Genomic DNA, 19,302 nt, shown 5'->3' on the forward strand with positions numbered 1-19,302 from the left:
CGCAGTTCCATGGATTGTCACTACGGACCCCCAGCTGCGGCTCAAGAGTGTGACTGCGGACCGGGCCTCTCCATGGAGCACGACCGTGGATTTCTACTACATTACACTATACCACTACACTATATCCAATGCACTTTATTTATATAGCACATTTCACAACCAGGGTTTACAAAGTGCTGTACAGAAAATCATGCAAAATACACTGTTAAAATATGCTAAAAACACAGAAATCACCAGCAAAGACACACAAAGAACAATAAGACAAAGACCAAATAAACTCTTAAGCGGGGTTAAAATGCCAAGGTATAAAGATGTGTCTTAAGCCAAGATTTAAAAGTCTCAATGGCCCTTTTAACATGGGGGGGGGGGGGGGCGCATTCCATAGTGTGGGGGCTATGGCAGCAAAGGCTTGGTCACCTCTGGTCTTTAAGTTGGTCTTTACTGTGACCTGGAGATTTAGCTAGCCGGCAGACCACAGTGACCTTGGGGGGGTATAGACCTTTATGAGGTCAGAGAGGTACTGTGGTGCCAAGCCATTCAGGGATTTAAAAAAAAAAATAGAATCTTAAAATCAATTCTGAAACAAACAGGTAGCCAGTGGAGTGAGGCCAGCACGGGCGTAATATGCTCACGCCTACTGCCTCCTGTCAGGAGGCGCGCCACAGAATTTTGGACCAGCTGCAGACGTGCCAAGGAGGCTTCATTAAGCCCGACATACAACGCGTTACAGTAGTCCAGGCGTGTGGAAATAAAGGTGTGAATGACGCGCTCAAAATCATTGAAAGACAGAACTGACTTAATACGGGCAAGCAGTCTCAGATGATAGAAACTGGAGCTGACCACAGCATTTACCTGTTTGTCTAATTTGAGCATGTTGTCAAATTTGACTCCAAGATTGGAGACAACAGGTTTCGCATAAGACTGCAGGGAGCCCAGATTGGTGGGTATAATGCCAGGACCACTAGGCCCAAACACTATGACCTCTGTCTTTATTTCATTGAAACTTTGAGTTAAAAGCCATCCAAGTTTTAACATCGTTAAGACAATCTCGAAGTGGTGTCAGGGAGCTATTACTTTCCTTCTTTAGGGGCATGTAGATTTGAGAATCATCTCCATGCCATGCTTCTTAAAAATTAGTCCCAGGGGGAGAAGATAAAGGGAGAACAGTATAGGCCCAAGGATCGAGCCCTGGGGGACTCCAGAAGACAAGGGCGTGGAGGATGACACAAAATCTCCAAAAATGACTGAGAAACATCTCTCAGATAGATATGAACTAAACCATTCTAGGGCACACTGCTCTAAACGGGAGATTAGAGTCTTGTGATCCAGGGTGTCGAAAGCAGAGGTCAAGTCAAGGAGTAGCAAAATAGCAGAGTTACCTTTGTCAGTGGTCAATAGCACATCGTTGAATACCCTCAACAACGCTGACTCTGTACTGTGAAATGCTTTAAATCCCGATTAAAAGACATCAAAAATATTGTGTTCCTGCAAGAAAGACTGTAATTGAAATAAAACAGTTTTCTCAAGGATTTTAGAAATGAAAGGAAGCTTTGAAATAGGCCTGTAGTTTGCCAAGACAGAGGTATCGAGACTGGATTTTTTGATTAGTGGTGTCACAACTGCTGTTTTGAAATATATTGGTACAACACCTGAGGCAAGACTGCTATTTATGATGTTGTGGACAAGGCCCAATGGACTCCCAAGCCTCCTTAAAGAGGTGAGTGGGGATAGCATCTGTGGGGCAGGATTAGGTTTTGAGTTGCATGACCAGTTCACTGAGTTTTGAGAATGACACAGGGTTGAAATTACTTTTACTTATACTTATTTATTTGAAATTCTTTATTAGGAATAGCCCCTTGAGATGTAGCATCTAGTTTTAGAGGGGATCCTAGGTACATGATACACTGTATAGACATAAAAAAAAAAAAAAAAGAAACAAAAGCAACAAAAAAACAAAACAAAACAAAAAAATAAAAAAACAAACAAAAACAAAACAGAGGGGGAAACAAAACATTAAACAACAAAAGCAATTACAACAAACAATTCAGATATGACAAAACAAGTAAACAACACGACAAATGACAGGATACACAGACAGACAGACAGACAGACAGGACAAACACATAAAATAACAGAACATGTAAAGCATAAAAATGGATCATTAAGTCGACACAGACAGATCAATATTGTGATGTCAGTATATTTAGAGTGATTAATAGAGGTTGTATGACAATGTTATAGTTCTTAATTAGTTATAGACATGTACATACACTCTCAAAATAAGAAGACAGCGTATTTTTGAACAGATAATACGATGAAATAGAACAAATATTTGCCGGTAGGTTATTCCAATCTGAAGGAGCTTTAAACATAAAGACTTTCTTGGCTGTTGCTTTTGAAAAAGTGGGAACAGTGAAGTAGAGTTGGCTGGAATGCCTCAAGTGATCCATGTATTGTTTTAGATATTGTGGGAATTTGAAGTGAATACATTTGAAGATAAATTGTAACCAGAGGTGCTGTCTTCTTACAGTGGGAGAGGGCAGATTCAGACTTTCATACATTAAACAATGATGAGTTGTGAAAGAACATCCAAGAACAAATCTGCATAATTTATTGTAAACTGTATTGAGAGGAGTAAGATTTGTTTTGGATGCTACCTGATATACAACATATGCATAATCCATTATTGGTAATATGAGTTGAAGTATAAGTTTCTTTCTAACAGAAAATGTAAGACCGTTTATGGAATGGTAGAGAATACCAATACTGAGATTTATTTTCCTCACAATGTTGTCAATATGGCACTTAAATGATAATTCTGAGTCCAACCAGACACCATGGTATTTTGTGTGTTCAACTCGTTGCAGAGGTGTACCTACACATATACTTTATATTATCTTAACATTCTTATACTATACCATTATATACTGTATACACATTATTATTGTACTATATTATATTATCATATACTATCTTACACTATTATATTTGCTACTATTGTTATTGTTACTATTTGTATCTCTTTCTGTCTCTCCTCTGTCTCTCTCTCTCTCTCTTCTTTCCCCCCGACACGGTCGAGGCAAAGGCCCCCACCCTAGAGCCTGGCCCCTCCCACCCTAGAGCCTAGGGTCTGCCTGACGTTTCTTCCAGTTAAGAGGGAGTTTTTCGTTGCCACTGTCGCAAAATTGCTTATTCAGGATGGGATTGTGGGGTCTTTGCTCTACATGTAAAGTGTCTTGTTGCTCAGGGTGGGACGATATACGATATTATCGTACATCGCAACAAAAAACAACAACGATAACTTTATCGCGGGGTCTGTAATTATTGTGAAAAAAAAAAAAAGATTCGAGCAGAAATTATGCTGGTGTCCATTTGCTCTGCCAGATTGCATATCCGGCCTAGAAAGGGATACGGAAACGGCTGTGTGTGACTGTGAGCGTGTCTACTGTGAATGTGTTCTGGTGTATCCGGCACACACCGGATACAGTTGCAGAGGCGGAAGCGGAGAGGAGAAGCTGCGCATAAGGCAGAAGAGCAGTGCTGCTCGTCGACGCCGCATGAAACAAAAACAAAGATGCAGTCAGACTCAGAACATGAAAACTCGGACGCAGAAACGCCGCGGCTGTACCCTCCGGGAAAAAAGGTTAAATCCAGCATATGGACATATTATGGCTTCACAAAGAAAACGCAACAGAAAGACGAGACGCCGACCTGCAGAAAATGCCTTAAAAAAGTGCCTGCCCCGAAGTCAAACACTTCCAACCTGCAACTACACCTCCGTGAAAAACATCCAGCGTTGTTCGCCAAAACCCAGGTAAAAATAACATTACTGTATGTTTAGTCAACTTATTGTTACAACTTACAAATTACTACACTGTTAATTGTGAACGAGATGCTCATAACTTTAGCTTTCTAAAGCTAATGCTCACGTTAAAGTTGGCTGCCTGTTGCACGCTCTGTGAGCAGTGTTGCCATGTCTGCTTATTATAAGGGACTTTGGGCTTGTTTGAAGACGCGTTGTGAGCTTGTAGATCGGCGATTTTATATATATATATATATATATATATAGGTCATGTGGCCTATATTATAGTCGTCAGACTCGCCACATGAGTCATGACTCATGATGACTATAGTATAGAGGCCACGTGTTGGGCTTGTTTTCATAGCCCGTGCTGCTTATTTCTCTCGCAAAATATGGCAACACTGGCTCTGGCTGTGAGTCTCTTTTCTGTGCACAACACGGCACGCAACCAAGTATAAATCTGGCATTTACCATCACTACACGTGTCCGTTTTAACGTTACAATTTAATAATAATACAATCAGACTTCACAGTATACTGTGATTGTATTATTAATGAAATGATATATACTTAAAATAGTTATTGGATCAATTCATGCTTCTTCTGACATTATACGTTTTTACTTCTAGGCTGCTGCCGCTGCTGTGGCTTTGCCTGCACCCCAACAAGCACCACCCAAAGAGCCTACTGTGCAACCAACCATTACAGAAACGTTCTCAAGACAAGCTGAATATCATCCAAACTCAAAGACTGAAACAGAACTTATCAGAGCTTTAGGATATTTCATAGCAAAGGACATGATGCCATTTCGACTGGTTGAAAGGCCTGGCTTTCTAAAGCTCATGAAAAAAGCAGTTCCTCTGTACAAGGTGCCAATGCGACAGTACTTTTCCAAAACAGAGATACCACGAATGTACAACAAGGTCAAAGCTGACATGGCTACAAAGTTGGCACAGGGTTCTTGGTTTGCTGCCACCTCTGACATTTGGACCAGTAGTGGAGGTGGGGGTGAACCGTACCTGAGCTTCACCGTACACTTTCTGTCACCAGAATGGAAACTAGAGTCCATCTGCCTAGAAACTGTGCTCTTCCCAGATGACCACACCGCTGAGAACCTCACTGAGATGGTAGAGAACATCCTTACAGAGTGGAACATCAAGAAAGAGCAACTGGTGGGCATCATGATAATGCTGCAAACATGCAAAAGGCCTTGAGGGATTTCGGTGGCCTGTGGCTTGGGTGCTTTGGCCACAATTTAAACCTGGCTATCACAAAGGTCCTGAAGATTAGACGTGTAGAAGATGCTGTCCGAGCCTGCCACCACACCATCCAGGGGTTCTCAAGGAGCTGGAAGAGGAAGAGAGAATTTAAGTCCAAGCAAGCGTCTCTGGAACTACCTGATAAGTCATTGATCCATGATGTGGTTACTCGGTGGGGATCAACGTATCTGATGTTGGAACGGTTCAGCAGTCAGTGCGGCGCTGGCAGGAGAAAGAGGGGCATGGCACCTGATGCCAAAAGACTCTGATATCACTGTCATGGAGCAACTGTGGGCCTCCTTGGCCCGCTTCACCAGTTTACAGATGCACTTGCTTCAGAGACAAGGGTCACACTCTCAGCTATCAAGCCAGTCATGGATGACATAAAAAATGAAATCCTGCAGCCATGTGAAGGAGACGCACCACTGGTCAGAGAGATGAAGAGGTTGATAAGGGGGGACCTTGACTCAAGGTATTCAGAGGAAGCGGAGAGAGTGATAGAAATAGCATGTTTCCTAGACCCTCGATTCAAAGGAAAATTCTCTGATGATCTTGACAACACAATCACCATCTGTGTAGAGGAGGCCCTAAAACCGGTACAGGGCGCAGCAGCTACAGTCAGACGAGAAGAACATCAAGATCCCAGTCAGCCCACTGCCAGTGCCACAGCCACTTCATCATCCTCCACCACCACACGCCCAGTGTCCCACAAAACACCTAAGGGCCTAGCTGGTTTGCTGAAGAACATCACTGCAAAAGGGCAGCAGCGAGCTGAAGAAGAAGATGCCAAGACTCCAGAAGAACAGGTGAGATGAAATTATAAACTAAATTATCTCAAGAGGAAATAAGAACAAATTAGTTTAACTCCAATATTTACTGAAATATTTAAATATATCATGAACAAAATTAGATTAAGTAAGTGTGTGTGTGTGTGTGTGTGTGTGTGTGTGTGTGTGTGTGTGTGTGTGTGTGTGTGTGTGTGTGTGTGTGTGTGTGTGTGTGTGTGTGTGTGTGTGTGTTAGTGTGTGTGTGTGTGTGTGTGTGTGTGTGTGTGTGTCGTCATGACAGGCAGAGTTGCAGGTCTACATGTGTCTTCCATTCCTTGAAGCTGACGGAGATCCATTGCTGTGGTGGAGTCAACATGCAGGGGAAATGCCTCATCTCTCCAGTGTTACACGCCGCCTTTTCTGCATACCTGCAACTAGTGTTCCTTCGGAACGTGTCTTTAGTGCCAGTGGACACATTCCCAGTGAGCCATAGTCGAATATTAGACGTCCGTTTTTTTTTTAGACCTAAATTAGCTGGTCTAGAATCGGTCTATAATGTAGACCGAATTTAGCCGACTGAATTTAAAGCATTATTCCATAAATATTGATTAAAAAAACAATTGTAAGTTGCATAACTGATCTCCAATTATTGGACAAAAACTATTTGAATAGCCATTGATCATTATACAGTATAGTTTAAATTTAGCCAAGATTTAGACGTTTAAATCAAAACCATATATAAACGTCTACATTTAGACCAGTTTTAAACCATGACATTTATTTTATTTTTTAGACATGTTTTTGAAAAAGGTTTGTATCAGGACGCTAACAGTATGTTTAGAAGTGATAATATCTCACTATTATCGCTTAAATAATGGCAGTTTGCATTAATAATTATGATAGGCCAGTAATGCAATTAGTCCTTTAAAATATATTTCTATAACGGCATGTTCGCACTATTTGCGGTCGAGGACAGCCTAAATCAAAATAAACTCGACGTGACTGCACACTGCATCATTTTATGAGGAAAAAGCTATGAACGGAAAATATAACTATGTGCAGTGCCCAACACCAGCAGTAGGGGGCAGCACCGTTATCTCGGTCCAGCGTTGCCAGATTTTGCGAGAGAAATAAGCAGCCAGGTCTATGAAAACAAGGCCAAAGCAAGCAACTGTAGGCCACATGAGAGATATCTCATATATTATTTATTTATTTATATATATACGATCTACAAGCTCACAACGGGTCTTCATAGAAAAACTTCATAGAAAAACAAGCCCAAACTAGCGTATAAGAAGCAGACATGGCAACACTACTACCGGAAGTTGTAATCTACTGCACACATTACACCCGCGGTCGGTTCGAAGGTTTGTTTGTTGGAGGAGACTGAGCGTCGAGCAAAATTGAGAGAAGAGAAGTGAAGAGAAGAGAAGTGAGAAGAGAATCAAATAAAATCAAGTTACAACATATAACCTTTGAATTCAGGTGAGTGCAAAAATATATGTTATTGAACAGATGTTTAGTCTTGCATTGTTTGGCCATATTATCACCGTCCAGCACCAGTTAGCGTTAGCTTACTTTTAATTAGCTTACAAGCTAGTTTCAGCTTGGGGCTGCAATAACATGGCTTGCTATCGACTGCACGACTTATCGATTCGAAGAAATGCCCTTCTGACACAAACCTTTAGGTCAAATGGGTCGCTTCGCGAACGTTAAGCGTTAATGAAGCATGATTGGATGTGCTACACAAACGCAGTTAGCCCCGTCGACGCGTTGTGGCCCTTTTCAAGATGTTTTGGCCATTATCTCTCGAACAGAAGGTCCAATCTGCTCAATTTAAAGCTGGTTGGATGCGTGACTTTGAGGATATTAGGTTACATAATTACTAATGTTGGGGTTTCGGCTCCAAAGTATGTTAATTGACTGGGCTGGCCCATTTAGGGCAGGGCCTTAATGTGTAGGCCCGTTGAGAACTCTATACTTAAGTACATGTATTTAGTTAGTCTCCACCAGTGAGTGGGTTACATGGCGGCTTTCCGACATGTCGCCTTTCCGACGTTAACGAACCCTATACCTAACCCTCACCCTAACCCTAACCGCACGCGGAAGCCACTAGTCGGAGTGGCGACATGTCGGCATGGAAGACTGTTACCCAGTGAGTGCACCACTGCCCTTTATAGTAGGAGATAACTAAAATGGATACATATTGTAATTGTACTTCTATTCCACTACAATTATTTGAAAACTTATGTTACAAGTTACTTTGTAGAGATTGATTATTATTACAAAACATACATTTACCTCTTAAGCCATATATACATTTAGACCATTTGAAAATGGCTGATCTACAAGCTCACAGTATCAATACTGCATCGTAAAAACACTTTGTTAGATGTAGAAGTCCTGTATTCAAAATTGACTTCAGTAAAAGTATAAAATGATTGGCAAAAAAATGTACTTCTATTATCAAAATTAAAGGTAGTCATTGGGAAGAATGTCTCATTTCAATAGTTAAAAAAAAATAGCAGATATACAAGTTCAGCAACAGCTTGTAGATATGTTATTTTCAAATTATAATTTTTTACATTATAAAACTGAAATCGGACATTCTGCATAATGAGTAATTTATACTTTTGGTAATTGAAATACATTTTGATACCAATAATTTACTCAGGTAAAGATTTAATTCTGGACCTTTCCTTGTAACTGAGTATTTCTACACTGTGCAGTATTGATACTTTTGCCTAAGTGAAAAAATGTACTTTTTCCACTACTGGTGCCACATTATGACTTGTAGATCAGCTACTTTAGGTACTATTACCTTTCTTAAAACTTATTGTTAATACTTTGTGTAAATTGTGTAAAAATAAAAATCATGCATTGATGCAATGACATTTAAAGATAAATTACTCCTACATTTTTAGTTTCTATTAATTTAATATTTTTAAAAAACATGACCATTGGAATGCTAAAATGTAGGGTATTTTAGGGGGGATTAAAAAGGTTTGAAGAACTATATATTGTGATAGTAATCATTTCTACAGAGCGTTTGTTCGGTCACAGGGGTCTCTCCAGCTCTTTAGTAAACAGAATATACTACATTATCAGGTTGATGACCACATTTGAGCCAATCAGGAGAGAGGACTGAAAATGCATTTTCTGTTTAATAAAGAGCTGGAGAAATATAGGAGACTGCTTTTACTGAACAAACACTCTATAGCAATGAGTACTATCATAATATAAAGCTATTTAACCCTTATGTCATACTGCTCATGCATTTATTTTGATGGCACCCTCCCTGCCTCCGCTTTGCTTAGCCCTAGCCCATGATATGAGTATAATTATGTGGCTATTCAATACTTGATCCTTAAAGGAGACACACCATGAATTTAAAAAAAATATTTGATATTTAATATCATATGGTGTATGTCCCTCAAACCATTTTCAAAAGGTTTGAGCCTAAATGAACACTCAGATATACTCATCCCAAGTCAATTCTCTCAGGCTTATAAAGCACTTTCAGCTGCAATACCAAAACGTCCTGTTGGGCAGGGGGGTGCTGTACTGCGGTACTGAGCAATTCTGTCTGTCAAAATACATGGGCAAAAAGTTTGGTGAGGTAAGCAAACTTGCCATTCTGAGATGGCCTGTTTAGACACGCCCATTCTGAAAATCTCTGAAATGAGAATGAATGACTGAATGTTAAAAATAAATATTTTTTGGGGTACAAGAGACACTGGGGAGCCCAAAAAATACCCAAAAAATAAAAAAAAGTGAAATTCATGGTGCGTCTCCTTTAACTACAGAGTCTACTGATAAGCCACATAAAGGCTTACAAGTAATTCAAAAATTATGTCTAAAAATGGTTCAATAATAAATTATGATTATCATGTAGTGTAGACTACATCGATGTTGACCTTCTGAAAATGTTGGTTATTTGGCAATCCATAGTCCGTGGCTCCATGTACATCAATTGCTGCATCAATGCAGTGCGGCATGGTGCCGTTCAGTCTGTGGCACTGCTTGGGTGTTGTGGAAGTGTAGATCTGCTGTATACAACAATTTAGAAATGAGTGCCAGACGCATTTTATTGCAAGCTATTGAATGGTAAAAGTATTAGTGTTCTTATTTTATTTGTTTTTTTATTGTGTATTGATTGCCAATTAATTGTGAATAAGGCTATATTTATTTTATCCATTGTGTGGTACAACTTCAGTGCAACTAAAAGCAGTAGATATATAAATCACAATTTGGTATCTGTAATATTGTTTTCTTTTGTTTTATTTTGTTTTCAGCAACATTTATTATGGCCTCTAATTATTTGAAAGATTGGAGGAGAAAACGGACTAGGACGGGTGCCTTTTTAGAATTGTTTGACAGTGATGAAGACGTGACCGATTCACAGGAGACTGTTGAAGCACAGGATTTGGGCGGGACACAGGAGGAGGGTGGTGCAAGTCACTCTGGTACATCTTTTGGTCCAAGTATGGGTGAAGAGCTTGATAGAAACGATGACTATGGAGAGTACCCAGATACAAGTGACGAAGAAACCGAGCTTGTTGATCTAGAATCACAAACCGAAGAGGAACAGTTGAGTCTAAGACAGGATGTGGCATCTTGGGCCACAGCCACAAAGCAGACCCACAGCAGTGTAAATACGATGCTAGCGATCCTCCGCAAACATGGCCACAATTTGCCCAAAGATGTCCGTACACTTTTGCACACTCCACGTTTTGTAGACAGCAGTAAGAAATGTGGTGGTGACTACATTTATTATGGACTTGAGTCAGGCATCCGCAAGTACCTGGAGCAATGCCCAAGTTACACAGGAGCAGTCATGTTGGACATAAATATTGTTGGTGTTCCCCTGTTCAAATCCAGTCAGAAACAATTTTGGCCAATTTTGGCCAAATTTCACAAATCTGACCCTTTTCTTGTGGCTCTATTTTGTGGGAGTAAAAAAACGGAACCAGTAGAGGAGTATCTACAGGATTTTGTGCAGGAGTTAGTAGACCTTCAGGAAAAAGGCATTGAGAATGAAGGGGTCCAGTTGGAGGTCAAGATCAACGCTTTCATCTGTGACTCTCCTGCAAGAGCTTTTGTCAAGTGCATCAAAGGCCACAATGCTTATCATGCATGCGAACGCTGTGAAGCTTTGGCCGTCCGGGTGGACAGCAGGATGGTCTACACAAACCATGCTACTTGTGAAAGAAGAACGGATGACAAATTTCGAAAGGTTGAATACACAGTCCACCAAAAAAAAGCTACACCCCTCATTACAGCTGGAATTGGGTGTGTCAGCCAGTTTGTGTTGGACTACATGCATGTGGTTTGCCTTGGTGTCGTAAAGAGGCTTCTGACTTTTCTCATTCAAGGTCCTGCTGAGTGCAGACTGCCCAAAATAGCAAGAGACGAACTGTCCAGCAGATTAATGGCACTCAGAGGACAAATGCCCTCAGAATTTGCCAGGCAACCAAGGTCGCTAGTAGATCTCGATCGGTGGAAAGCCACAGAATTCCGGCAGTTCCTACTCTACACAGGTCCAGTTGTGCTGAAAGACATACTGTCAGATGACCAGTATCACCACTTCTTGTGTCTGACAGTAGGTATGTCTATCATGCTTGAGTCTGATCAGGAGCAGAGAGAAGCATATCTGGAGTACTCCAGGGAACTACTGAAGCACTTTGTGGAGAACTCTGCTGAGTTTTATGGGAAAACCTTTTGCGTGTACAACATCCACAGCCTGCAGCACTTGCATGAAGACGTGGTGGGTTTAAAATGCTCCTTGAACGAGATTTCAGCATTCCCTTTTGGGAACCATTTGCAGTCCATCAAGAGAATGGTTCGAAATGGCCAAAATCCAATTGCACAGGTCACAAAGAGAATTGTGGAACAGGAGCAGGCAAAGCCAACCCAAAAATCGTCTCTCAAGAGGTACTATGTCTCAGCAAAAACCAGAGACAGTTGCTTCATCCTTGAAGACGAGATTGCGTTTGTGAGGGAGAAGAGGAGTGATGGCAAGCTGGTGGCTGATGTCATTACACTGGATGATGCCAATGATCTGTTTGACAAACCATGCAAGTCCAAGATCTTCAACATTGCATACGTGGACAGACAAATGGATCAAGCACATCGACGACTGCTTGATAAAAAACAAGTGTTAAGGAAGGCTGTTTGCCTTCCACATTCTGAGGGATTTGCCATCTTTCCACTTCTACACAACATGGACTAAATGGCCATTTGTGAAGTAAATGAACTATAAAGCAGCACTATGTTACTTGTAAAATTGGGCTCTAGCAGTGACTATCACCCACTTAACAACACAGCAGAACTTAACGGCAGCAAAAGGCTCAGAGATTAGGTAAATGGCACAGTCACCCATTCCGGCGTAATACCCATGGACAAAAAGTAGCGGAAATCAATGAGCCTGCACCGATGGCAAGGGGCCTAGTAGCTGATGAACACATCGGTCAACCACCCCAGCAGTGCACCGGAACATTATTGGCACATAACAGAGGCTATGTGGCTACATCAAAGAGCCCAGCAGACACGCACCTTCTTGGCAATGCAGAGACTAAACTGGAAGCCCACCTGCAAACACTGTCTGTTAAAGCAGTAAGAGCAAAACAGAGGTATGACATCGCCGAAGCCGTTCTCCAAAAATGTAATCACGTCAAAGTACTAACGACATATTATGCGTAAAGAAGTGATTGTCATACAACATTGCAATCTAACAAATGTGAAGAAGCACCCTGTAAATGGCTTCACTACCATTTCACAGATGAAAAATATTCCAACAAGGAGCACACTGTGAAATGTCATCAATTGCAATGACAAGAGTGACTGAATCTCGAAGAAAGTTCAGTAATGCCCCTTTTCTTAGCTGGGCCTGTACAGCAATCAACCACAATTTCAATATATGGCATAAAATGTATATATTTATACATTTGTAGCCTATCTAGGAGATGTAGTGGGCCACAATGTAGTGTGTGCACAATCCGCATTGTTTCATAATGCACATTTTCAGCCTGTCTAGTGAAATGTGTTCAATGACCACCGCTCGTATGTTTACTATTGCATACAATTTTTCTTATTTTTTCTGATAGATAAATAATGAATGATGAACATAGATTAATTACATTTTTCAATTTGCAGAATGGCGTCACAGCGGAAAACCACCCGCATCATCAAAAAGAAAACCTACCCTGATTGTATAGAAGGTAATCGGCTGTTATATTTATTTGTTTGACATTACACATAACGTACACATTCTGACTACCCATTACTATTTTTTAAATGTATTATATTGACAATCTATGTACATGTCATCGGTTTCTAGGTCCCATATATCCATCACCACCTAAACAGGTGCACAAGAGGTTGACTGCAGTGGCCACAACAGGTAATTTGAAATAGTACACATACAGTACATAGATAAAGAAATTGAATGTGTTTTAACAAAAAGGCCACCGAAAATGTCCAACTGTAACTTGGCCTCGAAACCAAAAAAATCTGCCATTGGAAAATAAATTGTCCTCACCAGATTTGGTCTGACACCGCTCAGTTGTGATTGGATTTCACTCCCTCCAAATTAGTGAGGGACCAATCTGTATATAAATTTGGGGCGTGTTTATCAACAGGCTTTTTGGAAATGCAGGTTCCACACAGATTCAAGCAGTGACATTAGTCTGGCCTCGTCAGGCTAACTATAACTGCCCATATATGCATTTTGGTCTGTAGTTACTAAACAACTCTAACGAATGAATCGTGTATATGTGTAGTGGTTAAATTGAGTTCAGCCGTGAGCAAATAATATGACATGTTTGGAGTAATGTGAGCAATTTATATATTTTTTAGCCCTTATCACCACCCAACCATCACAGCCCACCAAATCCTCCACTACAGGTAATTATTAATGCGAATACATTGTTTTACATGAACAAATGTAAATGGCCATACGGATTTTTGTCTGTAGTTACTAAACAACTATAATGGATTTATTGTGTATATGTGTAATGTTTAATATTAGTTTAGACTTGAGCAAATATTATGACCTGTTTGGGGTAATGTGACCAATTTCTATTTTTTAAGCCCTTGTCCACACCCAACCATCAAAACCCACAAAATCCACCGCCACAGGTAATTATCTATGTTAACATTTTTTTTTTTTTTTATCCAACTGTACCTGGCCATGAAGACAATTTATCTCAATAGCTACTGTTTGTCCCACCCCTATTCAGACGATATTGTTCACCTTTCCTTGAGTTGGGGATTTTTCTTATTTGATTGTTTTTGTGTCAATGTACATGTCATCTGTTTATAGGTCCCAAATATCCATTACCACCTAAACGGATGCGGAAGGGGTTGACTGCAGTGGCCAAAACAGGTAATTTGAAATATTAGATGTACACAGATGAAATTGAATGTGTTTGAACAATAAAAATAAAAAACTCTTCTGGGTGCGGGCCTAGCATTGTCAATCTACTGACTTTTATCACATTTTTTAAATCTTGTTATAGGTCCAGTACCTGCCAAAGGTAGAGGAAACATCAACCCCCCCTTGATTCCATGTGAGCAATCTGAGTATGGCCATATCTAATTTAAAAATGGCCTTTTATGATTAAAAGTAAATAATGAAAATGTATACAATATATATTGAAAAGAATGTTATTGTTTTACACACAGACAACCCATTATCGATGGATCTTTTTGAAAAGGACGACTCAGAGACTTTTGTGGACATGTCTAAATGTAAGGCTAATTTCAATTGTCAACTTCTGATTTTCAATCTTTTTGTTTTGTAAAATGTTTTTTTTTTTCCCCCAAATTTATACTAGCATGGCAGCAATCACCTCAGGACACACATGAGTCCTCAGGACTAACAGGAGTCACACAGCTCTCAAGTGAGTTTGTAATCTTGTCCTTTCTAGTTTTTAGGTAAACTCATTTGAGTTAATTAAAACAATAAACATCTGCAATAATTATCCTTCCCAGGTGAATCGCTGCTCACTCCAAAAACAGTGCTGACGGCGCCTCGCCACAGCTCCACACCAGGTATATACTTCAATTTTATGTTAATTGATTTCAAACCATACCCCTTAAGCCCGAATAGTGATTAGATATTGTAGCTGTAAATTTCAGCATGTATAAGTATTTATGTGCAAATATAATCTCAAATATTTTTATGTTCTCCACTATGTTTTCTATATTAGGCCATGACAACACACCTGTGTTGTGCAGGAGAGGAAGAAGTCCACAAGGTACCTAAATGGAATGGTTAATGTTTTATATGTCAGTGATTTCAGTTTTGACTTGATTTGTTAGTTCTTTACCCGGCTGTAAAACATATCATACATGACTAATGGTGTAATTTCTCTCCCAGCAGATAATCCAAGGCACACACCACTGGTCCGGGCACCAGTGAAAACCAGAGGCAGGACACAAGGTATACATTTTGATACATATAGCAATGGTCTCAATGGTGCCGGTGTAAGTTAGTTAAACATTCATTTTACTATCCCCCAACAGTGGATACTGCAGTCAGTCCGGTCCGCACCAGAGGCAGGACTCCCGAAGGTACATATTAATGCACTCTAGTGTTTACAATAGTAGTGTTGTTTACAGTAGTATGGGTGTAAATAATATATGCTTACACCCATACTACTGTATGCCCCCCCCCCCCCCCCCCCCCCCCCACAGTTAGACGCAGTCCAGTACTGACTCGAGCCAGGACCCCGCAAGGTAAATTATATTGATTATAGCAGAGATCACAATGGTGACTGTTAATAAGAAATTTAATTGCCTTTTCTCACCAACCCCCCCCCCCCCCCCCAAAAAAACAGTTAAACGTGGAGGTAGAAGAGCTGTAACCCCACAAGGTAATTTATAAGTACAGCATGGATCACAAGGGTGATTGTGAAGTGTGTCGTATATCATACATGACTAATGGTTTGAGTAAGATGTGTAATTTCTATGCCTTTTCTCTCCCAGCAGATAATCGATGGCACACACCACCACCACAAATTAGGGCACCAGTCCAAATCAGAGGGAGGACACAAGGTATACATTTTGATAAGTATAGCAATGGTCACAATGGTGCCGGTGTAAGTTTGTAAAAAAAAATATTTTACTATCCCCCACCCCCAACAGTGGACACTGACAAGACTCCGGTCCGCACCAGAGGCCGGACTCCCGAGGGTACATTTTTATTCACTCTACTGATTTATAGTAGTATGGGTGTAAGTAATATATACTTACACCCATACTACTGTGTGCCCCCTAAACAGTTCGACGCAGTCCAGTGCAGACCAAGGCCAGGACCCCACAAGGTAAGTTTGAAAGATTATAGCAGTGATCACAATGTTGACTGTGTTAATAAGAAATGTAATTGCCTTTTCTCACCAACCCCCCCCCCCCCCAAAAAAAACAGTTAAACGTGGAGGTAGAAGAGCTGTAACCCCACAAGGTAATTTCTAAGCACAGCGTGGATCACAAGGGTGATTGTGAAGTGTGTCTTATATCATACATGACTAATGGTTTGAGTAAGATGTGTAATTTCCATGCCTTTTCTCTCCCAGCAGATAATCGATTGCACACACCACCACCACAAATTAGGGCACCAGTCCAAATCAGAGGGAGGACACAAGGTATACATTTTGATAAGTATAGCAATGGTCACAATGGTGCCGGTGTAAGTTTGTAAAAAAAATAATTGTACTATCCCCCACCCCCAACAGTGGACACTGACAAGACTCCGGTCCGCACCAGAGGCCGGACTCCCGAGGGTACATTTTGATTCACTCTACTGATTTATAGTAGTATGGGTGTAAGTAATATATACTTACACCCATACTACTGTGTGCCCCCTAAACAGTTCGACGCAGTCCAGTGCAGACCAAGGCCAGGACCCCACAAGGTAAGTTTGAAAGATTATAGCAGTGATCACAATGTTGACTGTGTAAATAAGACATTTTTTACACAGTCAACAGTTAACGTGGAGGTGGAAGAGCTGGAACCCCACAAGATAGGTGTTCTGAGTACAGAGGTGATCTCAAGGGTGATTGTGCAGTCGGCGACTGAAGTTTTCGTCATCAACAGATGATATTCGCAGTACAGAGAAAAATGTTTTACATTTTATTTGATTATATAATTGTTCTGTATGTGAAAGCTGTAACGTTAAAACATTTTTTTGTGTGCAGATGACAGCAACAGCCGGCTTACTGGACTAGCCAGGGATGTTCTCTCACAGAGATCAAACTGTAAGTGTAGATGGCAAGGCTGACAGATTTTGAGATGGCATAGCAAAGATTTAATTTGGATTTATAATTTAATTGTTTTCCACCCCAGTGGACCGTGGCTATAGTTTCAATCAAAGAAACAGGACTATCAAATATAGATTTGTATTTGCTCTAACAGTGATGACGATGGTTTAATTAAGATGTGCAATTTGATTTGTTTTGCCCTCAACAGGGCATCGCACTCCAAGTCGAAGGAGTCCAAGGCAAAGGACTCAACAAGGTAAAAAAGTAATTAGTTTCACATTGATATACAGTGTAACTGTGACTTTGTAAGATGAGTTACTTCCTTTACCCCCTCCCCCAACAGAGACTCCTAGCCCTCTCTCAACAGAGACTCCTAGCCCACCAAATAGACCGTCAGTCTTCAGAAATGGCCAGACCCCACAAGGTACAGATTGACTATAGCAGTAATCTTTAATAGTGATGTCGCAAGTATGAAATGTAATTGGCTTGTCTTTCACCATCAGGAAAGCGTGTTGGAAGTAGAGGGCCAAAAAGTCCCAGGATTACAAAAGGTACATTTTTATCAAGTTTGGCAGTGATCTTGGGGGGAGAGAGGAAGATTTTGATCTTGGAAAACAATTAATTTGATGTATTGACAAGCCAAAAGTAAAGCAGCATCACATAGCCAGCCACACCAGACTCTCAACCTTTAATAAAACATTTATTGTTTCATTCTATAATTTAACAGCAAAGAAGAAGGTGTACGACTACCCTATGCCCGAGAAAAGTAAGAATGGAAGTATTTTAAGGTTTTAAAATAATTTGAGATAAAGTGGTCATATCTGTTAAGGCAAGTGTTTTGGTTAATATTTTGTTTTTTTACTCAGAGTTTCAGAAGGTCGTTGTGGAGACGCTGTTGGAGATCCTCGATGAATTGAGGACACTCAATAATCGGGGAGAAAGTGATGATGAGGGTGGAGCGTTGCCAATAGACGACGAGGAGGAGTTCAACCTCATGTCTAAGGAGCTGGAGAAGCAACGATTCCGACGTTCAATGGTAAATACAAAAAAGGATATGCTTTAAATAATTGGAATTCAAAACGCTTACATCAATGTTGATAATTTGTAATATCATACAGATTTCAAAGCTGTCCCACATTGGGGGGTACGACGTGAGGGCATGTACAAGGAAGATCCTGGACAGGTATGAATACAAATTGAAGTTTAATAACATGACACTGTAGAAAAAGAAATATAATGTGGGGGGGGGGGTTCCAATGTGGTAGTCAGTGTATTATTGCTGTTCCATATACATTGTCTTCATTACAAGCTGCTAGCGCATGCTGTTGAGAATGTATCTGCTTTAAAAAAAAATCTGTTTCAGACTTTTCACCAATGGCCTGATGCGAAAATACAATATGTCCGGTGGTGGGCAGCAAAAAAAGAGGTCGTTCAAGAGCACAAACTTCTTTTCCCTCATCCAGGGTAAATAGAACAATTGTCTGTGCTAGTTCTTTGTTGATGCTTCTTCATGTTATAAATGTGTGACTGATATGATGACATACATTAACAAATGACAATTTGTCTGGACTATATGTGGCAATCTCTGTAATGGCTACTGTCAAGTCTGAGAGTAGATATTTGTCATTGTTTTGATTGCAGAAGCTGTTCGGCAGAATTTTGCAGAGGCAACGGAGGCCCAGGTCAGCGCATCAATGGCCGACCACTTCAAGCAGGCGCCAGCTCGAAGTGGCGGTGGGGGGTACAAGAGGCCAAGGACAAGGACCCCAAGGACCACAAAATGACTATGGATTACTCACCCCTTGGAAATTTGAAGTCTCCACCATAATCCTGCATATTTGTGTGTGTGTGTGTCATGCATGTTCCTAGCCCTGTGTGTTTCTTTGTTGCTGCAAGCCATTTTATAATGTTGCTGTCACACTTTTATTCTCCTGGTCAATCATTTTCTAGATTTTTAAGCCAGGTCACTGCTTTGAAATGCAGTTTTTTCTTTGTTTCACAATCTAAAACTTAAGGCAGTTCAAATTCAATTTTAGAGCACCGCATGTTTTCACATTTTTGGGCAAAGTGCATTTGGGAAGCTGGCTGCTGCTTGCCTGCTATTTACGCAGACGCAGAATGTGTGTAATAAACTGAGTGTGTGATAGTTAAATATATGTGTGTTTGCTTGTCTATAGCAAAGTATAGTAAAGTTCAACAAATTGTTATATTTGG

General features: G+C 40.5%; 2 protein-coding genes across 9 annotated transcripts in view; one reads left to right on the forward strand and one right to left on the reverse strand.

The window, feature by feature from the left end:
• The window catches only part of LOC311041590 (uncharacterized protein), a 123,260-nt gene that overhangs the window by 64,085 nt on the left and 39,873 nt on the right, over positions 1 to 19,302 (reverse strand). The window lies entirely within an intron of this gene.
• LOC311041973 (uncharacterized protein) lies at positions 12,098 to 18,988 on the forward strand. 4 transcript variants are annotated; one of them, XM_084052469.1, is made up of 28 exons: positions 12,098 to 12,459; positions 12,983 to 13,047; positions 13,167 to 13,229; positions 13,685 to 13,732; positions 13,919 to 13,966; positions 14,151 to 14,213; positions 14,347 to 14,397; positions 14,513 to 14,578; positions 14,665 to 14,730; positions 14,822 to 14,881; positions 15,040 to 15,087; positions 15,210 to 15,272; positions 15,356 to 15,403; positions 15,527 to 15,568; positions 15,670 to 15,705; positions 15,818 to 15,886; positions 15,977 to 16,024; positions 16,114 to 16,155; positions 16,257 to 16,292; positions 17,026 to 17,085; positions 17,297 to 17,344; positions 17,432 to 17,512; positions 17,592 to 17,639; positions 17,816 to 17,854; positions 17,955 to 18,124; positions 18,207 to 18,271; positions 18,452 to 18,552; positions 18,730 to 18,988. In XM_084052469.1, exons 1-28 carry the CDS (start codon positions 12,263 to 12,265, stop codon positions 18,870 to 18,872), a joined length of 1,914 nt encoding a protein of 637 aa, XP_083908595.1. In that variant the 5' UTR covers positions 12,098 to 12,262; the 3' UTR covers positions 18,873 to 18,988. The 4 variants fall into 4 exon arrangements, with proteins under 4 accessions (XP_083908595.1, XP_083908596.1, XP_083908597.1 ...); XM_084052470.1 differs by having other exon boundaries at positions 15,821 to 15,886; XM_084052471.1 differs by having other exon boundaries at positions 15,213 to 15,272.

Source organism: Gymnoscopelus microlampas, assembly GCF_963454915.1.
Source record: "Gymnoscopelus microlampas genome assembly, chromosome: 3".
Classification (NCBI taxonomy): Eukaryota; Metazoa; Chordata; class Actinopteri; order Myctophiformes; family Myctophidae; genus Gymnoscopelus; species Gymnoscopelus microlampas.

Excerpts from the sequence above, each read along its gene's own strand:
- LOC311041973 (XM_084052469.1), top strand. The coding sequence starts at position 12,263 with ATGGCAAGGGGCCTAGTAGCTGATGAACACATCGGTCAACCACCCCAG. Across the intron at positions 15,706-15,817 it reads AAGAGCTGTAACCCCACAAG|CAGATAATCGATGGCACACA; the intron begins GTAATTTATAAG and ends TTTCTCTCCCAG. Across the intron at positions 17,086-17,296 it reads TCTCTCACAGAGATCAAACT|GGCATCGCACTCCAAGTCGA; the intron begins GTAAGTGTAGAT and ends TGCCCTCAACAG.